We start from the raw sequence: 20152 nt of genomic DNA, 5'->3' as shown, positions 1-20152 counted from the left end.
AATCTCTGCACAGAAACAGTTGGTCATCAAAATTTTTGCATCAAACAGGCAAAAGCATAAGGAGCGCTGAGTGTAAAGTTCTCGGGAATTAGAACGACAATGTGATAGCATTGGTTTAATGTGTTGGTAGTTTACTAACATTTTCTCTTCATTATATTTACATGATTATCAATCGTGACATAAACTGCTGCATCGATCGAAACTATTGAATTGATATAAAAGCCGCTTAGCCAAATATAATTATTTCAACGTATTTCTATTATTATGAAAGCTGAAGGCACTCAGCATTTCGTAATTTACAAAGCACATTAATTTCAAGTGGAAGAAAAAGTCAGCCGAGAACGACTACACGATTTTCCCGCAGGTTACAAATTGAAACGAGCGATTTCATTGGTTCTAAGAGTAAAATCTGAGTTCGCACGAAATATTTCTCATACCCCATATCCGGTCTGAGAAAGCTACCAGAAATTCTCGGTCTGAGAAAGCTACTCCCTGTTAGAGAATAAGGTTGGTAGCCAATTCTGGTAGCTAGTTCGAAGCTACCACGACGGGAGCTTCGAGTTAGAGAATAGACCCCCAGGGGTGTCATTAGCAATTACTTAAAGTAGTGGCTCAGGTCACCCTAATGACAATGTTGGGATATCCCTATCCTTTCCCTGAAGGCATCGTCGGGCTTCCATTGTAGCGGTGCTTCCTATACTTTTTCTTTCCCTTACCGAGGTGTCCAAGTGAAAAGTCTCAGACTTACTGACCCAGCCCTTGGGAGAGTAACCACACAAGCCTGCCTCGGATGACCTGTATGATTGGTAAATAAGGACACCCCCATTGATATTTTTATGCTTGAACATGAACGAAAAATGAAATGGAGTATGTATCACTGAATACTGATCGGCCATGGCATGCCCTATAGTGCATGAATCATTGGACTATAATTCAGACGAAGCAGAATTTTTTTATTTACCTCAATTCAGTGCATAAAAATACACATTAGAAATAACTGCTGTGGCCAACTATTTTAATGCTCATGGTGATAACATTGATCTAATTCACTGTATTTGTGAGGAGAAATGAGTTGTTACCCTTCCACTTCCCTGTCCACCAACAGTTCAACCAGATTTACTTTCATGGTTAGTGCCAGTGGAATCACTAGGAATATCAGACTATAGGGGGGGATGGGGTGGCGACCCCCCCAGGAAACGGGAGGGGGGAATTTTTTTAAAATGACATGCCTGGAAGTACATTTAGATTTTAATATGACAATATCTTTTTTTCACAATTAAATGAAAAGTGAAAAATTTCGAGTTCATAATATACAAATTATATTCATTCATAATATACAAATTATTTGGTTCTCGAAATCCAAGTTTAGACAAACGTTAATGGCCAATTTTAACCTCATTTGAAAAGGGCCAGATTGGGCCCATGCCACTACACGTGATGTCAGAGGGACCTAGATTCTATAAGAGTAGATAATAATAATAATATATTTATTTATTTTCTGTGGCAAAGCCACCTTAGAAAAACAATACATTTACATTATAATATATCAGTCGGCACTAGTGAATACAAATAATAATATTATAGATGTGCACATTTACATTACATATGATATTAATTAATAGTGTTCAAGAATATACAAAGGTGGGAAAGACTTTTACAAAGACAAAGTTTTATAAAGATATTTCCAGCTGGCATATGATTACGTATTAATTTAAAAATGAACAATCCCAGGAAATATTTTCTCCTAAGAGTAACTGGTAGCCATCCAAGTTCCCGAAGGTGGGGACTGATGTGTTCAAACTTCCGTTTACCATAAATAAATCTGGCACATGAATGCATTAGCCGTTGGAGCTTAAGGTTTAGTTCCTCAGTAAGGTCATAATAAACTAAGCAGCAATAATCTAGATGAGGAAATATCAACGTGGAAATAAGTTTCTTTCTGGTGTCCATAGGAAGTAAATGTTTATATATTTTCAACTTATATAGTGTGGAATTTATTCTGTTTGAAATTTGGGATACGTTATCTTTCCAGGAAATATTATTACTAATAGTGACACCAAGATTACGAGCATTCTGGGAATAAATAATTTCATGATTATCAACCTTTATTTTTGGTTTTTGGTCCAAATCAATACGCTGAAGCATACGTGTGCCTCCCATAATTAGGGCTTTAGTTTTGGCACCATTTAAAATGAAATTATTTGCTGCAGCCCAAGAATGCAGTTTTAGCACGTCAGAATTCACTTTGCTTACGGCCTCTACAATTTCTTGGGGTTTACAGTGGTAGTAAATCTGTAAGTCGTCTGCATAAAGCATATATCTACAATATTTCAGTTGCTGAGGCAAATCTAGAATGTAAATTGAGAAAAGAAGTGGCCCAAGTACCGAACCCTGGGGAACTCCAAGTGTGACAGAATTCCATTCTGACAATTTCCCGTCATGTCCCTTGACTGCTTGTTTCCTACCATGAAGGTAAGACAGAAACCAGTTCAGCACGCTACAAGATAATTTCAGTGTCTTAAGTTTTAAAAGAAGCTTAGTATGATCGACACGATCGAAGGCCTTGCTGAAGTCAAACAAAACAATAATAGTGACCATTTTGTTTTCAATTGCTAGTCTAATATCATCAGTTACTTTAAGCAGTGCAGTTTGGGTACTGAAACACTTACGAAAACCAGACTGATAAGGGTCAAATAGATTCCGATTTTCAAGGTGTTCACTTAATTGATTGTGAACTATTTTTTCTAAACATTTTGAAAGATAGCATAAAATAGAAATAGGTCGATAATGAGATACATCTGAGGGATTTTTGATCTTTTTTATGGGACGAACCAAGCTATATTTCCATTCAGTCGGGAATATGGCCATTGATAAGGAAAAGTTCATAATCTCAGTTAGGGCAGGCAGAATTACTGGCATTGACATTCTAATGTATGATGGCGAAATATTGTCACTTCCAGTCGCTTTTGATTTCGATTCGAGCAAGAACCTTTGTATATCTCCTGGAGTAACGTGACGAAAGTAAAAATTGCTATCATCAAATGGTACTGAAGGATCAATAGACTGGTGACTATCAGTGAATGTTAAATGAGAGGGTGAAGGCAGCGTGAAGTAATCATTAAATTGGTTCAACGTGATGTTCGGAATAATAGAGTTATCTTTTTGTCGGAGTAGACCAATGTGCCTTAGTTCACGCCAAATTAAATGTGGCTTTGGAAGGCCTTCAAGTTTTGTAGCGTAATAAGAGTGCTTTGCGGCCTTTACAAGATGATTGACTGCATTTCTAAGAACTTTATACCTAGCATACACTTCAATGTTTCTAGACCTAACATAGGCTCGATGAATCCTGTCTCTTTCTTTCATTTGCTGTTTCAGCTCTTTAGTTAACCATGGAGCAGCATGGCGACGTGGGATGATTGTGCATAATGTAGTGTGATTGGATATACAGTTGAGAATATTTTCATTAAATATTTTAACTTTCTCATCAATATTGTTCGAGGTGAATACAGTACACCAATCTTTTTCAGCTAGGTCATTTATAAAATCATCAAGATTAACATTTTTTAAATCACGATAAATAAATGGGGAAAGGCTAACTAACTCTAGAGAATATAAACTTATAGGTGATATGAATTAAGTCATGGGACGAGAGAAATGAAACAGGACATTGTGATGCGCAGATAACTTTATCCTCGTCATCTACGATGAAGTGATCAAGCCAGGTATCACCATGAAACGTGTGGTGGGTTGGTTGAAAAGGAACCATATACATGTTATTGCTATGAATAAAACCTTTTAGATAATTACTGCTAGTGGACTCTCTAGTTAAATCAATATTGAGATCCCCCGTAATAATAATATTCTTATATGCAGTACTAAATTCGGAAAGCTCTGTTTCAAAGTTAAACAAGAGACTGGATTTTGGTGGGCGGTATATAACACACAGTAAAATTTTTGAGGAATTTTCTCCTGAGACCTCGACTAAGATATACTCGGGTTGAGATAGGCACCCATCTTGGGAGGTGGCCACAATGCTTGCCTTAATGTCTTGATGTACATAAACACCTACACCTCCACCAACTTTTCCTACCCTATCACACCTTAGAAATAGGTATTTATCAAGATTTACCATAGTATCGTTAATATTGGGGTTCAACCACGTTTCAGAAGTACATATTATATCATATTGATGCTCAGTAAAATAGAGTCGAAATTCATCAGTGTGCCGTATCAGTGATTGACAGTTAACATGACAAAGTTTTAATTCATTCATGAATATGAAATCTTAACAGTACAATTGTATTTTTACAGATAATTTCACAAGAAACGGCACAACACATTTCACAACCAATTAATATAGTAATACATATAATAGTAATATTTATGCATAATTTGAAAATGAAACTATTAATGTGCATAATAAGGCATTGATTCGACAAATCATTTAATCTTAGAACAAAGAAGGAGAAAAATACTGATACATGAAAGATGAGATATACCCCACAAAATAACAGCTTTTTTCGGAGAAAAAATAAATCCTTGTAAACACATATGATTAATTTTAACGGCAGACGCACGAAGAACAGTAGAAAGATCTTTGATTGATTGGTAGTAGAACACCACAATGCGTTATAGAAGACTAATACGTCTTTCATTATTAAACTATTACATATTTCCTATTTGAAATTTTCAATGTCGTACATGCTACGAATAAGTACATGCTCAGAGCCTAGATAGGAGTTTTACATGATCTTCTGAGATTTCCAATGCATGCATGTGTCACAGAGCTCAGGGAAACATTTCTTCATAATCACCTATTAAAATTGCCTATAGTCGGAAAGTTTCCTTCGTTTGATAGGGTATTAATAATCCTTCTTTAAGCCAAGCGCTATCTTCATGCAGGGTACTCTGCTACCTGCTGGCAACCTGCATCGTGTCAGCACTCATAGCCTCGCACCAAGGTGGCCTCACACGGCGGCAGCTGGAACCAGAATGACATCACACGGACCTTTCCCAGCATTCATACTTCGCCGTTGCATTTTCGCACACTTGAAAATTTACACTTTTCATTAAATCGCAAAAAATAGATATTGTCATTTAACAATCTAAAAGCATGAAATACATATTCCAGGAGTAATTATCTTTCGCTTAAGGCAATTTAAAAAAATAGGAAACCACCCTATTGGCTACATTGACAGCAGAAAGATAAAGAAGCTGTGGATAACAGAGGAAATAATAAAAGAAATGGAGGAGATGAGAAAGTGGAAGAACATGGAGACGGAGAAGGGCAAAAGAATACATAGGGAAATAAATAATCAATTACGGCATGAAACATAGAGGGCAAAGGAGGTTTGGTGGAAAAGACAGTGTGAGGATCTGGAATAGTTCCAGAAGGAAGGAGAGGTATGCAAGTTGTATGCCAAAGTTAACTCGCCATTAGGTGGCAAAATAGGACAGGCCATGCCTAAAATTAAGGCTAAGGATGGAAGGATGCTAACCAAGGGAGAAGAGTTACATGGTAGATGGAAGAAATACGCGGAGGAACTGTATGACAGAAAAACAGGCCGGAGAAATAGACTTTAGAGGAGGGAAGTGCAGTGGAGGAAGATAATCTTAGATGCAGATACCGAGACAGCATTTTGTGATATGAAGGCTAGGAAAGCAGTAGGCGTGGACAATATCCCGTGAGAGCTTCAGAAGAATCTGGGGAAGGATATTAAGAAAAGTTTTTTCGAACTAGTAAGCAGGATCTAAGAGGAGGGATGTTGGCTGGAGGATTTCCTTAAGACGGTTCTAATTCCTCTAACAAAAAAGAAGAAAGAAGTGGAATGTGGAGATTTTAGGACTATTAGCTTAATATCAAAAGCGGCGAAATTGGTACTGAGGGTATTGAACAGATGAATGGAGGCAAGGGCAAATGAGTATTTGGGCAATGGTCAGTTTGGTTTTAGAAAAGGGAAGTCAACTCGTGATGCAATAGCGATAATGAGGTCCCTGGTGGAGAGGAACCTGGAATATGAACAGAACGTGTATGCCCGTTTTGTGGACTGTGAAAAAGCATTTGATAGAGTGAACTCGGTAAAGTTAATGGATATTCTTACGAAAATAGGCGTAGATTGGAGGGATAGGCGACTGAATTGTAATATGTATATGGACGAGACTGCACAAGTGAGGGTAGGGGACGGAGAATCTGGGTGGGCAAGCATTGGCTAAGGTATGAGGCAAGGCTGTCCTCTATCGCCGCTGCTTTTTAACATGAATGCTGAGGAGATGGTAAGAGAAGCGTGGGGCGAGTTGGAAGTTGGAGTGGAAGTGGGAGGAATGATGTTTAAATCCATGAGATTAGCGGATGAACAGCCATTGATTAGCAAGACAGCGAGGTGACTTCAGGCTCTAGTACATAGGTATGTTAAACGAGTGCTGCGAGGAGTATGGGATGAGGATGAATCACAAGAAGACTAAGGTTCAGTGGTTTTGTAAAGCATCGTAAGCAAGGAATGTGAGGCTAAAGATAAAGGTGGGTGGGGAAAAACTTGAGCAGGAAGAGTAATTCAACTATTTAGGCAGCACATTAGAGGAAAACGGATACTGTAGTAAAGACATCAGGGAGGGAATCGCATTAGCAGAGGACGCTTTCATGAACAGGAAGGAGCTAATGAGAGGATTGTTATGTAAGAGTATAAAGAAAAGGTTAGAGAAGAGTCTCATCTGGATTGTAGTGCTTTATGGTGCTGAAAGGTGGACACTTAGGAAGGAGGACAAGAGAAGACTCGAGGCATCTGAGATGTGGGTGTGATGAAGAATGGAGAAGGTGAAGTGGACGGAGAGGAGGAGGAACAACGAAGTGCTGTACATGTTGGGTGAGGAGAGGTAGCTTTTACATGAGATACGGAGGAGACAGAAGGCATGGATGAAGGGATGGCTAAGCGAGGAGGGGATGTTGAAACAGTGTTGGAGGGAAGAATGTTAGGTAAACGAGGTAGAGGCAGGAAAAGAATAGGATTTTTTGATAGAATGAGAGGGAGAATGCCTTATTGTGAATTGAAGAGGAAGGTGCTTGATGGAAGGGGAGGCTCCCAGAATGATTCCTCAGTACTCCGTGGAAACCTACCTTAATCAGTAGAATACTATAATTTAAATAATTATAAATCTTAAATATGCAGTTATACATATGTAATTGGTCAAAAAAATGTAATAAATAAACATTAGTTATTTAGAAATTTATATGCCCTACAGTAGATTTAAATTAGAGATGTGCGAATAGTATCCGTGGATCCTAGAAAGTATTCGATATTCAAGATCTCAAATAATTATGCTCAAAGTATGATCTCGAATACTTGAATTACCTGCCATACAATGTTGCATGCACGTCCTTCATAGTTGACTAGGAAACTACGTCGACAACTCTCGTCGTTAAGTGCATGCAGTGCCGTTTTAGGCAAGTTGTCGAACTATATCAAATTCGCGGATGTGAGTGGTGAATGGGTATCGTTCGATGTAGAGGACCGAAAATGATAGGGGGGAAAACCCCCCTCAAAAGTGCTCAAAAAAATTGAAAAAGGTGGGAAAAAATATTGACTTTTGAGATACCTTCCGTTACACATTCATCTACTGCTCCCCGACTGCTCCACTCATTGGAAATATCATCATGGATTCAAAGACTATAAGGATGCGGCCTTCCCCTGATGTCAGTTTCGTTTTTCTATGCCGAACGACAACTCCACAATGACGCATTGCAGTTGATAAAGGAACAAAATTTTCATTAAAAAAATAGTAAAAAACACCAACTGGCCCCTGGCTGAATGCATCAATACACCAACATTCAAAAAATTATTTTCACCACTTCTCATTCTATGCTCATTCAGGATGGACCCACAAGATGGAACTCCCTTTTTCCAATGATGAGGCATCTTCCAAAACAGAAGCAAGCTATAACATTAGCTGCCTCTAACCTGAGTTTAATGTAGACATAACTCCACTACAGTGCAATGCTATCAAGCAGTTGATTGATGTTCCGGATGCTTTTTCTTTTAAAGCAACATTTCTTGCAAGTGGAAGTGCAATCACAGTTTCTTAGGTTTTCCCCCTGATAAAAACCATTATTAATTTCCTAGAATCTAGGAAGTTTTTGCATAGTCATCTACAAAGTTTCGTCAATGATTTGATGTTTTCCAGTAAAAGTCACTATGAATTTCTGGAAAAAGAACAATTATTCACTTTTGCCACAATTCTTGATCCACAATACAAAATCAGTGTGTTTCAAGATTAAAATAAAGTTGAGATTATAAAAAAATAATTGGCTTTAAGGCTGATAAGTCTGTCAAAACAATGTCACCCTTAGGAAAAGTGCAACCGAAAATAGCTTATGTAGAGCTTCAACAATCAATGTGGAGAATTTATTCAAAATAAAAAAGTTGATTTTCAAAATATATTTGATATATACCTCTTTATTTATACATTCATCATGTAATAGTAAATAGAAGAATAACATTTACTATGCTTTGAGCAATTCTAGAATTCGAGGTATTCGAAATTTGAGATATTTGAATATTCGAGCTATGATTAAATATTTAAATTCGTAATTCCAGTTCGAGAAATCTGCTATTCGACCCATCTCTAATTTGAATTTAAATAAAATGAAATTGTTGAGAGAATGTTGGAGACAATGACTAGCAACAGACAGTTTTATATTATTGCAAAATTGGTACTGCTAGATTTTAGTATTATCGTTTAAAAATGTAAAAAATAAAGAGATAGTCCCATTTGAGTATGTTAAACTAATATAGCATTGTCACAGAAGTCTTAACAGATAAGTGCAATTAACCTTTTCCCTACTGTACACGTATATATAGGTGTGGACGTTTCCTGACCCGGGAGACGAAGGGCGTATATATACGTGTGAGATTTACCCGGCCAAGAGGTCGAAAGCCGTATATATACGTTTTCTAGCTCCCCCCCTTTTAGGACGGTCGTGGGTTTACGACGTCTTTGTCTCCGGACCCAACCCTTCGGGGTTTAGGATTAACCCTCGGAATCTGGGAGCAGGTACCCGGACCCTTCGTCTTTTAGAGCCCCTCTCAGCGGTACAGGACAGCGGTCATTCAATTGTTTATACAGTCAATTTTCGAAATAAATATTTGTTCATTTCTCAATAAATATACAATAAGAATTGAATTATTTGTCTTTTGAGCATCGTTTACAATTTTTAAACGAAATTCTACGACAAATATTAACTTATATCTCGAGTTATGAATAAACATCAACATGGAAATTGTTGCTGCGTTAAATGCGTTAATAATGGCCTTAGAACTTTGTTTAAAATTTGACAATGCTCAGAAGAAAATGAGGAATTCAATTCAAAGTCTGTAATTTACGTGCAAGCAACAATTATCCATTTGCTAAAAACATATAAGCAATACATAAGTTGACCGCGAACCAATGCCGCAGGTATGGTCGTAAACCCGGAAAGGAGGGAGCACGACTACTCTCGGAGTCCGAGATAATGCGAAGTCCCTGCGTGGAGGGGTCGAAAAAGGTTCAGCGAGACCCTTCTTAACGAATGCCCTCCAAAAATGCTCCGTACCACGAGAAAGAAGAGTCTCTTGGGGCTCAGTATAGCAGTCATGCTAAGACGAAAACTCCGCTGTCTCGAAAGGGTTAAACAATAATAAGACTGCTAATACCATTAGATCTAACAAAAATTGAAGATCATCAAAATTAATAGGACTGAAAAATGCTTGTCGTAGTTTATTTATATAAAATCTACAATTATTTTTCAGTGAATAACTTAATAAATATGAAGTCAGTTTCTCTGTACAATCAATTCAAAAAAATTATTCATTGCGATGTATTGTCAAAAAATTACTGCAAAATTATTTACTATGGAAATGTAACCTTCAGATTGAGTACATACATGAACAAATTGTAGTTAACAACAAAACCTTAAGAACACACTCACATGAACTAACGGCTTTTATAAAAATAACAATTATTATTCCTCATAACTTAGAAAATTAAGTCATAATAAAAGACGATACATTTCAGAGAAAATAAAATATGTACCATTCTTCTCAGGATGTCCTACACTTCTAAATGATACAGAATAAGCACATCACTCAGCAAACCTTAAAAATATAATTTCATTCAAGTAGATATCACAATCTTCAGCAGTCACGGCAAATACATCACTGAGATGAAGATATATAATGATAGATTCATATCACTTCTTAAGTTGCTGTCTCTTTAAACACTTGGTACAAACCACATTCATTAATGGTTAGAAATAGTCCTCTGGAAGGTAAAAAAAAAAGAAAAATTAGGCCAAAAGGCACTACAGGAATAGCTTGCACTCGTTCCTTCTCCACCCAGCCGTCTAGTCATATTCATGGCTGCTCTCGCGCTTTGACAGAAGAATTTCCTTATCTTCCTCAGGCGTTTGACTTGAATTCTTGGTTCTAGATATTTTAGTCAGCCCTTCAGTTAGTCCAGTCTGTGTGACACTAGAAGTAAAAAAGCATGGTTTTCAGAAGAAGCAGTATTCAGCATATGCATCCAATACCTTAAAAAATGAAAGTTTAAAAAATTCAGCATTCAAATTGGAAAACAAATAAAACCTCAACTGGTGTCTGGCAACCAGAAAATGTCACATTTTTTTGTTTATTCACATACCACCGAATACAGCACATATTGGTCATTTTACATTTTGTAAGGTGTTCAACAAATTTAACAATGCATGTGTAGGAACGACCATGCCCTGGATAGGGGTAATATACCCACACAGGATTGGAACCTACGACCTCTTGTTTAGCAGGTAAAAAATTTTCCTTGCTGCTACGCAAAATATTACTGTGTAAAATACTGTGGCAAAATATTACAAGCATGTTACATGGTAACAAAACAACTTTACTAGCAAATCTACCGACTCCTCTTTTCCTAGGGTATCCGACAATAACATAACAACATATGATTTGTAACATTTCAACACTATGCAGGAATTTTGACAACACAGAGATTTTTTCTGTTAACGCAAGGATGAATGCATAGTCCAGAGAATTTAGGCCTTTAAATCCACTGCAAAAAGCATTTATTGAAGACTGATTTCACGTGTAATATCAAATAGCATTTAAAATAGGGATGGTTTAGTTCCAGTACCCAGTTCTCGGTACTGCCGGTTCATGGCCTATGGAACCAGTATCAAGAACCGATCGCTTAAAGTCATTACTTTGGAACTGGCTCGGAACAGCGGCAAGGATTTGAATTTGGTGCCCAAAGCCAATATAGTCTGCAGCATATTAAGGCCAAAAAGATTAAAAAATGCATATGTTACCTTCTGATTGCATGGCATCCAGATTTTTTTTCTTTTGAGAGTTGCTCGCTAAAACGCACATTTAAAGGTTCATCAGTTTGTCACTCTCGCCAACATTGTAACATTTCCAAAGCTGCGATCACTTAGACTTCCTTCAAACGAGCTGACTTTTTGCCTGCCGCCATCCACGGCATGGCGCCATTTTTTTCAACTTACATAGGTCTCTATAGATGTCTTCAAACGAGTCGAATTGCATAGTTGACGGCACATGCCCATTTCAATTTGGCCCAGCAACGCGCTTTCCACGGCATGAAATATACATAATGCTATATTGAGGCTGCTTTCAGAGAAAACGACTTTTTGCCATGAAAGTGAAATTCAGGCGGCTTTCAGATTAGACGACTCTCTGCAACGCTGTGTGCCGTGCCGTGAACAGCGGTCGGAGGATAATCGTTTCGTCTGAAAGTGGTCTCATGATGGAATCATGAACATATACAGAAATTCTTCGATATACAAACAAGATGCATTCCGAGAGCTTGTTTGTAAGTTGATGCAAGGCTTCAAAAAGTGTAGTTATCCTGTAGAATGCAACACTGCATTGCAATTCTGCCTCAGCTCACAGCCGCTCAGTTTATCCAAGGTGTCGCTGTACTGGCGTGTTGAGCAGTTTATTGTTGAGGATATAAGAACTGTGACAGTGAATCATGCGAATAAGTTGTCAATTAAAGTAACAAGTTTAATCTACATCGCAGAATACAATATATTTTGAACCGACTCACAAGTTACAAAAAATTAAGAGATGATGTCATCAGAAGTTGGGGGAGATTCACTATTGATCCTGATGCTATGCGAACTATCTATGCAGCATGTAAAATGTGCTCCAAGCATATTTTGCATGGCCCTTCAAAATCAACATCGACCCCTACAGTTTTCGGGGAACACCTGTTCAGAACTGCCGGCAATATTTATGCCAAAAAAAGAATAGATTAGACTCAGATAGGGTAAAATTGTTGAATTTTTTCAATCAAAACCTGGAGAAAACAACCAGAGGCTGCCTGATGTAATGCGACATATTGGTCGATCATGCATTATTTAAACTTTTTTACTTGGCAATTAAAATTATAGAAACGATCTTAAGTTTTTTTTCTCAGAGCTTTCACACTAATTTACATCTTTAATGAAGCTATTTTCTTTCACTTCTTGTGTTTGTTCATTTAAATTTGCCATTAATGCAGATTATAACAGTTCATCCTTGGAACCGAGTATTTAGAACTGAGAACCAATGGGGGAGAACCGGACCAGTACCGAGAACCGAAAAAATTTAAGAACTGACTCATCCTTAGTTAAAAACGTTTCTGTAGACAAACAGCAGTAGAAAAACCTAGGCAAACCTGGCATCACTTTTTTTGCTCCCAAATTAAAGATTAAATAGATTAATTAATTTTTCCCATTTGAATTTCCATACTTAGTGCGTACCTCCCACTGACTTTGCAAAGTTAAGCCACTGGCCAGAGCCCACTCATTTTCTAGAACATGCTTAAATAAAACAAATTATTTTCGATTTTTCTGACGTCTACATGAACGATATCTTTCACTAGAAATAATTTGAGAATGTAAACACCATTTACAACACCCAGGGAGTATTTATGTACTCCCAAAGGTTTAAATTAGAATTATTAAAAAGGGCTTGAGTAACAAAATAAAAATCATTCATTGTGTTAACTTACACAATATCCATTTCCTCCTCCTCATCGTCTTCATCGTCCTGATTCAGCTGGAAATATGGGTTTGCAGAAGCAGGCCTGAACTTGTAACCGGTGAGAACAAAGAAAACATATGTTGCCATTTCTCGAAACATGGCATCCAGCCACTCATACTGAAATGGTACTGTGATCTACAAAAGAAAAAAGGCAGCTTGAGAATTCCCACACTTGCAAGCAATGCAATACAAGTGCTCCTTTCCCAATCATATGATGGTGATGCGTGCTCTAGCTATCACAACAGGTATAAAACATGGAACTCAAGAAAATGGAATTTTAAAACTAGTTGATCAAGACCAACACGATAAAACACAACAATTGGCTTGTTAACCAATTATTTTCACTGTCAAATTCAATAGAGTTGAAAAAATAATGAGACGTTTATTGTTACATTTTTTGATCTGTCACCAGATATTTCTCCTGTGTTCTACTCAGAGTGCCAGTCGGATTGCTTGAGGGTTGATTTTACTCTAAAACAAGGAAAAAACTTATCATTCCTTTGAACGACCTGAACACCTACAGCAAAAAAGGCAACATAACATCGAATTTTGGTGCCTTACTCTTTGTCATGAATAACCAGATATCCAAGACAGTACATACAGTACACTCCCGATCATCCAAATGGGCTAATTAATGAATGGGAGAGACGGCACGAATAATCGGAAAACACGTACAACCCAAACTTTCACTTAAATGTCTTGCAACGTCCATAATTTACCTAAAGCAAACAATATATTAATATTCATGCACTTATTCTGTTAGATTAGAGTGCTTCCCGGACTCATTGAGAGCTTTCTTCACCAATTTGCGATCTTTTTAGCGGCGATAACATGGTTGTGCTCGTATTATTAAAGCCTAATGTATGGCCTGGTTTCAAAAACCACACATCCGTGGCTTTGTGATCACGGATACAGAAGAGTGGTCGGCTCGAACGCTTCAAAACCACTGCCCAACGTCGGAAACTACACTGTCAGGCACCACGCCACGCAGTCGCCTCTCGCACAAGTTACCCGCGTTGCAACTGCTGCGGGACGTGATCACGGAGTGCAGTCGCGCACTGCGAGGCTTGGAAAACAGGAACACGGTGTTTCTGTGAATGCAGCTAGCACGCGATCACTTCCATTTTACGAATGGGATTCTAACAGAAATAATAAGCCTGGTTTATGATAGCATTAATACAGTAATTCCAATGATTTTGCGTACGATTTTATTTATTTATTTTTGTTTTTATAAAGATCACTGAAAAAATTGAGCGAGAGTGAAAACCGTGCACGGATAATTCGCTACCCGGATGAACTGCAGCCGTATGATCGGGAGTCTGCTGTAGTTTCAATGGGGAACATGCATGAAATTTGTTCATCATGCTAGTTAATCTCATTGAATAGAAAATTTTCTCACGAGACCAAATATATACGCCAAAACTCTCCTAGAACTCCACAAACGTCAATAAATGCTAATTAAAAATGCTCAAATATCGCTTGAAGTCACATGACCTGAAACGCCTTCTGACGTCATCGCATGGTACACCATTCCCTTCGCTAAGAGAGAAGAGTGGTAGAGCCTTGAATACAAGATATCGAAGTAAAAATCTTCGTTGAGTTTTGTAGTAGTTCCTTAAAGGACAAATTGACTTAAGAGGGATTTAACCCATTTACGGCCAACGTTGCGAAAACACAACATTATTGAGAAAAGCAAAAAAAATGTTTCAATTGAACTTTATTCATGTAGAATTCGCTTTCTTCAATAAAAATAAGTTTAAACTGATTTTTAGTGAGATTATAATGACATTTAATAAGTATTTCGATATTTATAAAAATACTCAAAATGTGTCAATTTTCTAGTCTCCTGTTAAGCAAGATAAATAATTTTTCCTAAGAGTAACTATTCCCTTTATTAAGTTTTTTATTCGTCCATGTGGACTTAGAAATGTCAATTAATAGATATTAAAGCTTATATTTCGTCAGGGAGTCAACATTAAGCGAAAATCAGATCCGGAAAATAATGTTGCGTTTTCGCAACGTTCGTTGGCAGAATCCGGTATCTATAGGAGGTTATGCAACCCGCATTACCACATTTTTCTGTCTCGTAGGAATATGCCGTTTTTACTGTCAGATATAATCCTACGCCTTTTTATGCCTCGCATTTGACAGATATCGTCATATTTGATAATTAAATTTCTTAGATATTATATTTCCAATGAGATGCTGCATTATTTTACCTAAATTTAGTATAAAATAGAGATGCATTACGGCTTGAAAGAAATGAGTCAAAGCGAATATTTTTACAGAAGATATCGTATATTCCAGTTTTTAATTGACATTTTTACCACAACAGATTGAATTACAACAAATAATGATTATTTATGAATTGCATGAAAGCATTTCGGGTGCAATGGAACACAAAACTCCGTACATTCAATCCGAATTAGTCCTTCCTTAATTCACGATTCAGCGATATCACCGACTTCCACAACAGGGTATTGGGTGAATGAAGACGATAAGGCGTAGATTTGGTTCGGAAATGATTGCACCAAAACATATTTAGATAAATAAAAAATAATCTACACTTTTCAGACAATTCACGTCTGGACAAAAATGACAGATTTGTAAATTATGACCTCCATTTGACGACTTGAATTAAAAATTATTACAATTCGGAATATTTGCGCATAAATTTTGAAATAATGAGCAAATGCTACCTTACTTCTGTCACTACAGTGCATTAATTTTCTTTTAAAACAAGCCTTTTAGATTTTGCTTTTAACTTTGGTGCTTTTGTTATTCATACGGTTTTAGGGTTCAACCAGGTGATAGAAAATTACTCCCATCGAAATTTAGGCTTTGAAGCAAGTGTTATTCTGGAATTTCTAAATATTATCCCTGATCCCTCGAATCATCGTATGTTTTTCGATCACTTCTTTTCATCTTGAAGACTTTATTGCTTTGAAAGAAAAAGGATTATTTGTCACTGGAGCCATCCGTGAAAATATAACGGAGGAGTGCCTGATAGAATATTATAAAACCATCGACGTGAAACCGAGAGGAACATGAAAACAAACATTTGATAAAGCCGAAGTTCTTAGTATTATTCGATGGAATGATCACTAGATTGTCCCTGTAGACAGCAATACAAGTTTTTTGCTTCCATTGGGCACAGGGAAAAGTTTCAGCAGGAAAAAGAAAATACTATTTCACATACTATTCTATGTTAATAAAAGAAAATACTATTCGTGTTATTGGGGAGTATGGCAAATACATGGGAGGTGTGGACCTGATTGACTATGCAAATGAAAATTACCGCACTAGAATTCAGGGGAAAAAAGGTCCTAGCTTATCAACTAACTGGACAGCGTTTGCACTAACGCCAGGAGATTATACAGGTTACGCAACGGATGTAAATTACACTGGTAGAGTTCAAATCATATCTAGCAGAGACGCATCTAAAAAGTGAAGTGAATAAGTCAGTAGATGACGTACCCCTATAAAATTCGCGTCCATAAACATAGAAAAAGTTAGGCCATGTAATTCATCGCGGATTCGTGAAGCATGAAAGGACGAATTTGGCCATAGAGTTAAAAACAATTCAGTAGTAGCCGAAACAGTGTAAAAGCCAAACCATGTATGAATGTACGAAATTTTATGTTCCATTGCACCCAAAATGCTTGAGTATTTCATAACTAGCCATTAATTGTTGTTATTCATTCTGCAATGATAAAATTAAAGTCAATAAAAAATGTGAAATACATGCTCTTCTGAGAAAATTTTCGCTTTGGCTTATTTCTATCAAACCGTAAAGCATGTCAATTTTATAGTGGATTTAGGTCAAATAACAACAACATCTCATTGGAAACATAATATCTAAGGATTTTATTTATCCAATATGACGATATTTGTCATATACGTGGCATAAAAAGGTAGAGGATGATATCCGACAGTAAAAACAACATATTACTATGAGACGGCAATGTATTGTAATGCGGGTTGCATAACAGCATGTAGATACCGGATTCCGCCAACGTTGCGAAAACGCAACATTTTTTTCCCTACCATAAGCAAATTTTTTTGAAGGCCCATATTTTCAATTTACCTTATTTAGCATGTTATTAGGTAAATTGAAGAGAAAAAATTATATATTTTCAAGTATTTCTTTACTCGGCCGGTAATGGGTTAAGAAAGCACAATACCTCAGTTTACTTTTGGTCGACTTCCTTACGGCAGCTGATTTTCTGAAAAACAGTGATTGCTTCGTCACTAGCTCGATGCGGTGCGTAATATAAAGCAGGTAAATAATTATGCGATTAATGAAAATTATTTTACAAACGTTTTTGAATATTTATTTAATGTCCATTAAGATTTAATATATCCATTGCTAGCTGAAAATCTATTTATGTATTTACTTAGTTACCTACCATGCGGAACTTGGATAGTTTTCCCTAATCGGCCGGAGTTGAGATCCTAATGATCGTGAAAAGGTACAAAAAAAAATATTTGATAGACACAGAAATAAGTTTAAAATACTATTTACTCTGTACTCAAGCTCCTGTTTTTGAAAAGAAACCCATTGCAGAAACGAGACGAAATTTTAGATTTTGCATTGACATTCAGCAAACTTTATGGGCATCACAGCAGCAAAAATCTACTTAATTTACCTTACCAAAAGCCACATATTTCTAGTATACTCCTTATTTTACCCATGGTTTAATCATAATCAGTATTTATTCTTATGAATAGCCACCTTCCTTTATAAATATAATCCTACAATCGGTGGACTATTAGGTAGTACATTTATAGGGTTGTTTACAAGGTGAAATGAGTGATACATCCTTAATTTGGTGGCCATCTGAGAAATACTGGCGATTTGAAAAAACCTACGGTAACCCCGATTCAAGAATGTACTTACGTTGAGAAACATCCCGTTGACATTGTAAATAAAGTTTTTTACTCCATTCTGTAGGCCATCAACCACTTTCCTCTCTTATTTTTTTCCTTTGGGCACAAGCAAAAATCCTCTCCAGCGAGAAAATTGAGCGGCGGGGCACTAAACACGACATATATGGTTTTCACACGTATGCCTATTGAATATCCATGCTGCAATACACTTATTCCACTAACTAAATGATATGGGTGTCCAACGTAGATCACAATCTGCAACCAACTAATTTTCATTTAATCTTTCCAAATCTCCCCAAACAATCCCCTCTATTTGTTACAACAAAGCCTTGGCAACCCAAAATATTCACAGTCTGCATTTTGGCATTAAAACAGCAATTATTTTCGCCTAAATTTGCATTTGAGCCCTAGCAGATCGATTTTCTATCCACTTCCTCAGTCTGTTATCAGTGGATACCGTGCCGTGATGTCACGCTCCGATGACGTCGTGTTTTCAAGCAGCCGATGAAGGTCTATTTTTAAAGACTCATAACTCAGCTAATAAATATTATTCATCCGCAAAATTTTCGATGAGTACATTTGAGGCAGGGAGCTTCTTATTCAAGTACTTTTAAAAAATTGTGCATGTTCCCCATTGTTCAACCAATCTACCAATAAGCAAGCATTGATGTGATGAAATAAAGTAAAATTAATCTAATACCTTTTAATAATTACACCTTTGTCAATTTTTACTTGAAATCAATAAATTTTGAAAAGGTAATTTTTACTTGTAATATACTTCAAAGCTTGCGTGAGTAATGTCTAAATTTGAATAATCACTACATGTGAGTACATACTCAAAAATGCAAGTTTAAACTCAATGCATGTTATGCGAAAGGCATTTCCAGCTACATTAACCTCATCCACAGGAGTAAATTTCTATTGGAACGTATTTATTCATGCCTGAAGTACCTAAATCAAGCATTTTAATTATTATTTTATGCATTTATTAATAATTATAGGACTGGTTTGCAAGTTCGTACTCCCTATTTAAGATGATATTGACAGTAATTGCTTCATGCGCAGGAGCAAAATTAAAAGTAATCCCACTGATTAATTTTTCAAATAGTTATTTTTAAATGCAATTATGTAATTGCAATTCTGACAGTGTCATTGTAAATGAGCCAGAGAAATAAGAGATTACTTCTCTTCAATACTTTCACCATCAGTACTCATAGCCACACCTCCCCTTGCCACCTATCCATCATACCCCTATGAGTGCTTCACCTCAACCAGCAGCAACTCCACAAAAACCGCACACAATCCTTGGCCCATGTATACTTTCCTGCAACCGCTTATTTGATTATTCAACTGTCCACTATACGTATTTCACAAAGTACCTGGTCCTCCAATAGACTTACCACCTTTTTAAAATTTCTATTTCTCATATATTATGAGTAATTATAAAAGTTCCAATAGGAATTGACAGATTGTACAAGGAAAAACAGGAATTCAGTGATACAACCTCAAGGTTGGTATGGATAAGTGAGTGAACAGCCCACTGAACTAAATTAGAGGTGTGTGATATGGAAGCATGGTAGCCTAGCGAGTACATATTGTCTCCATAGAATTAACTGGTCAATTTGTGAGAAAAACTCCCTTGACTAATGTGTAATTGTATAGGGTTTACCTTTACACCCAATTAAAATAGGTATGTAGCATTTATGAATGAACAACATTGCTGCTGTAACCAAAATAGCTATTAAGGCTTTTACTAATAATAAAAAAACCATTATCCACTCCTAATAATCAAAATACAGTAGACTCTTGTTATTACGAAGTTCACTGGACTAAAAAACCGAATGAGGTTCGTAATAACAAAGTTTGTATGAACATTTCTTGAAGGAATCATTGCATAAAAAAACATGCATTGTCAAAATTTCTCGTCTCTTCAATTTCCCATAATAAGGTAGTTTCCTTCATCAAAGAAACTGAAAGGCATTGATTGCGATTCGTTACCCACCATTAGTGTATTCTTAATATACAAATCATTTAGTTTTAGAAATCCCAGTTTAGGCGAATGGCAATGGTCAATTTTATCCTCATTTGAAAAAGGCCAGATTGGCGCCCATGCCATGCCACTCCACATGACGTCACAGGGACCTAGTTTCTACACGAGTAGATAGGAGTTTTACATCGTCGGAGATTACCAATGCATG

At 36.7% G+C, this 20152-nt stretch overlaps 1 protein-coding gene across 1 annotated transcript in view; it reads right to left on the bottom strand.

Moving 5' to 3' along the window:
- Positions 1-9732: 9732 nt before the first annotated feature.
- LOC124159600 (protein GPR107) overlaps positions 9733-20152 on the bottom strand; it is a 52802-nt gene continuing 42382 nt past the window's right edge. Inside the window, exons 12-13 of the mRNA XM_046535525.1 lie at positions 13033-13199; positions 9733-10499 (exon numbers count right to left, since the gene is read on the bottom strand). Coding sequence (XP_046391481.1) covers positions 10373-10499; positions 13033-13199 — 294 coding nt within the window. The 3' untranslated portion in view covers positions 9733-10372. The remainder of the gene's footprint in view (positions 10500-13032; positions 13200-20152) is intronic.

This window comes from Ischnura elegans, chromosome 5, assembly GCF_921293095.1.
Source record: "Ischnura elegans chromosome 5, ioIscEleg1.1, whole genome shotgun sequence".
Taxonomy (NCBI): Eukaryota; Metazoa; Arthropoda; class Insecta; order Odonata; family Coenagrionidae; genus Ischnura; species Ischnura elegans.
The sequence above is the reverse complement of the archived record's forward strand: the minus strand, read 5'-3'. Positions and strand labels throughout refer to the sequence as shown.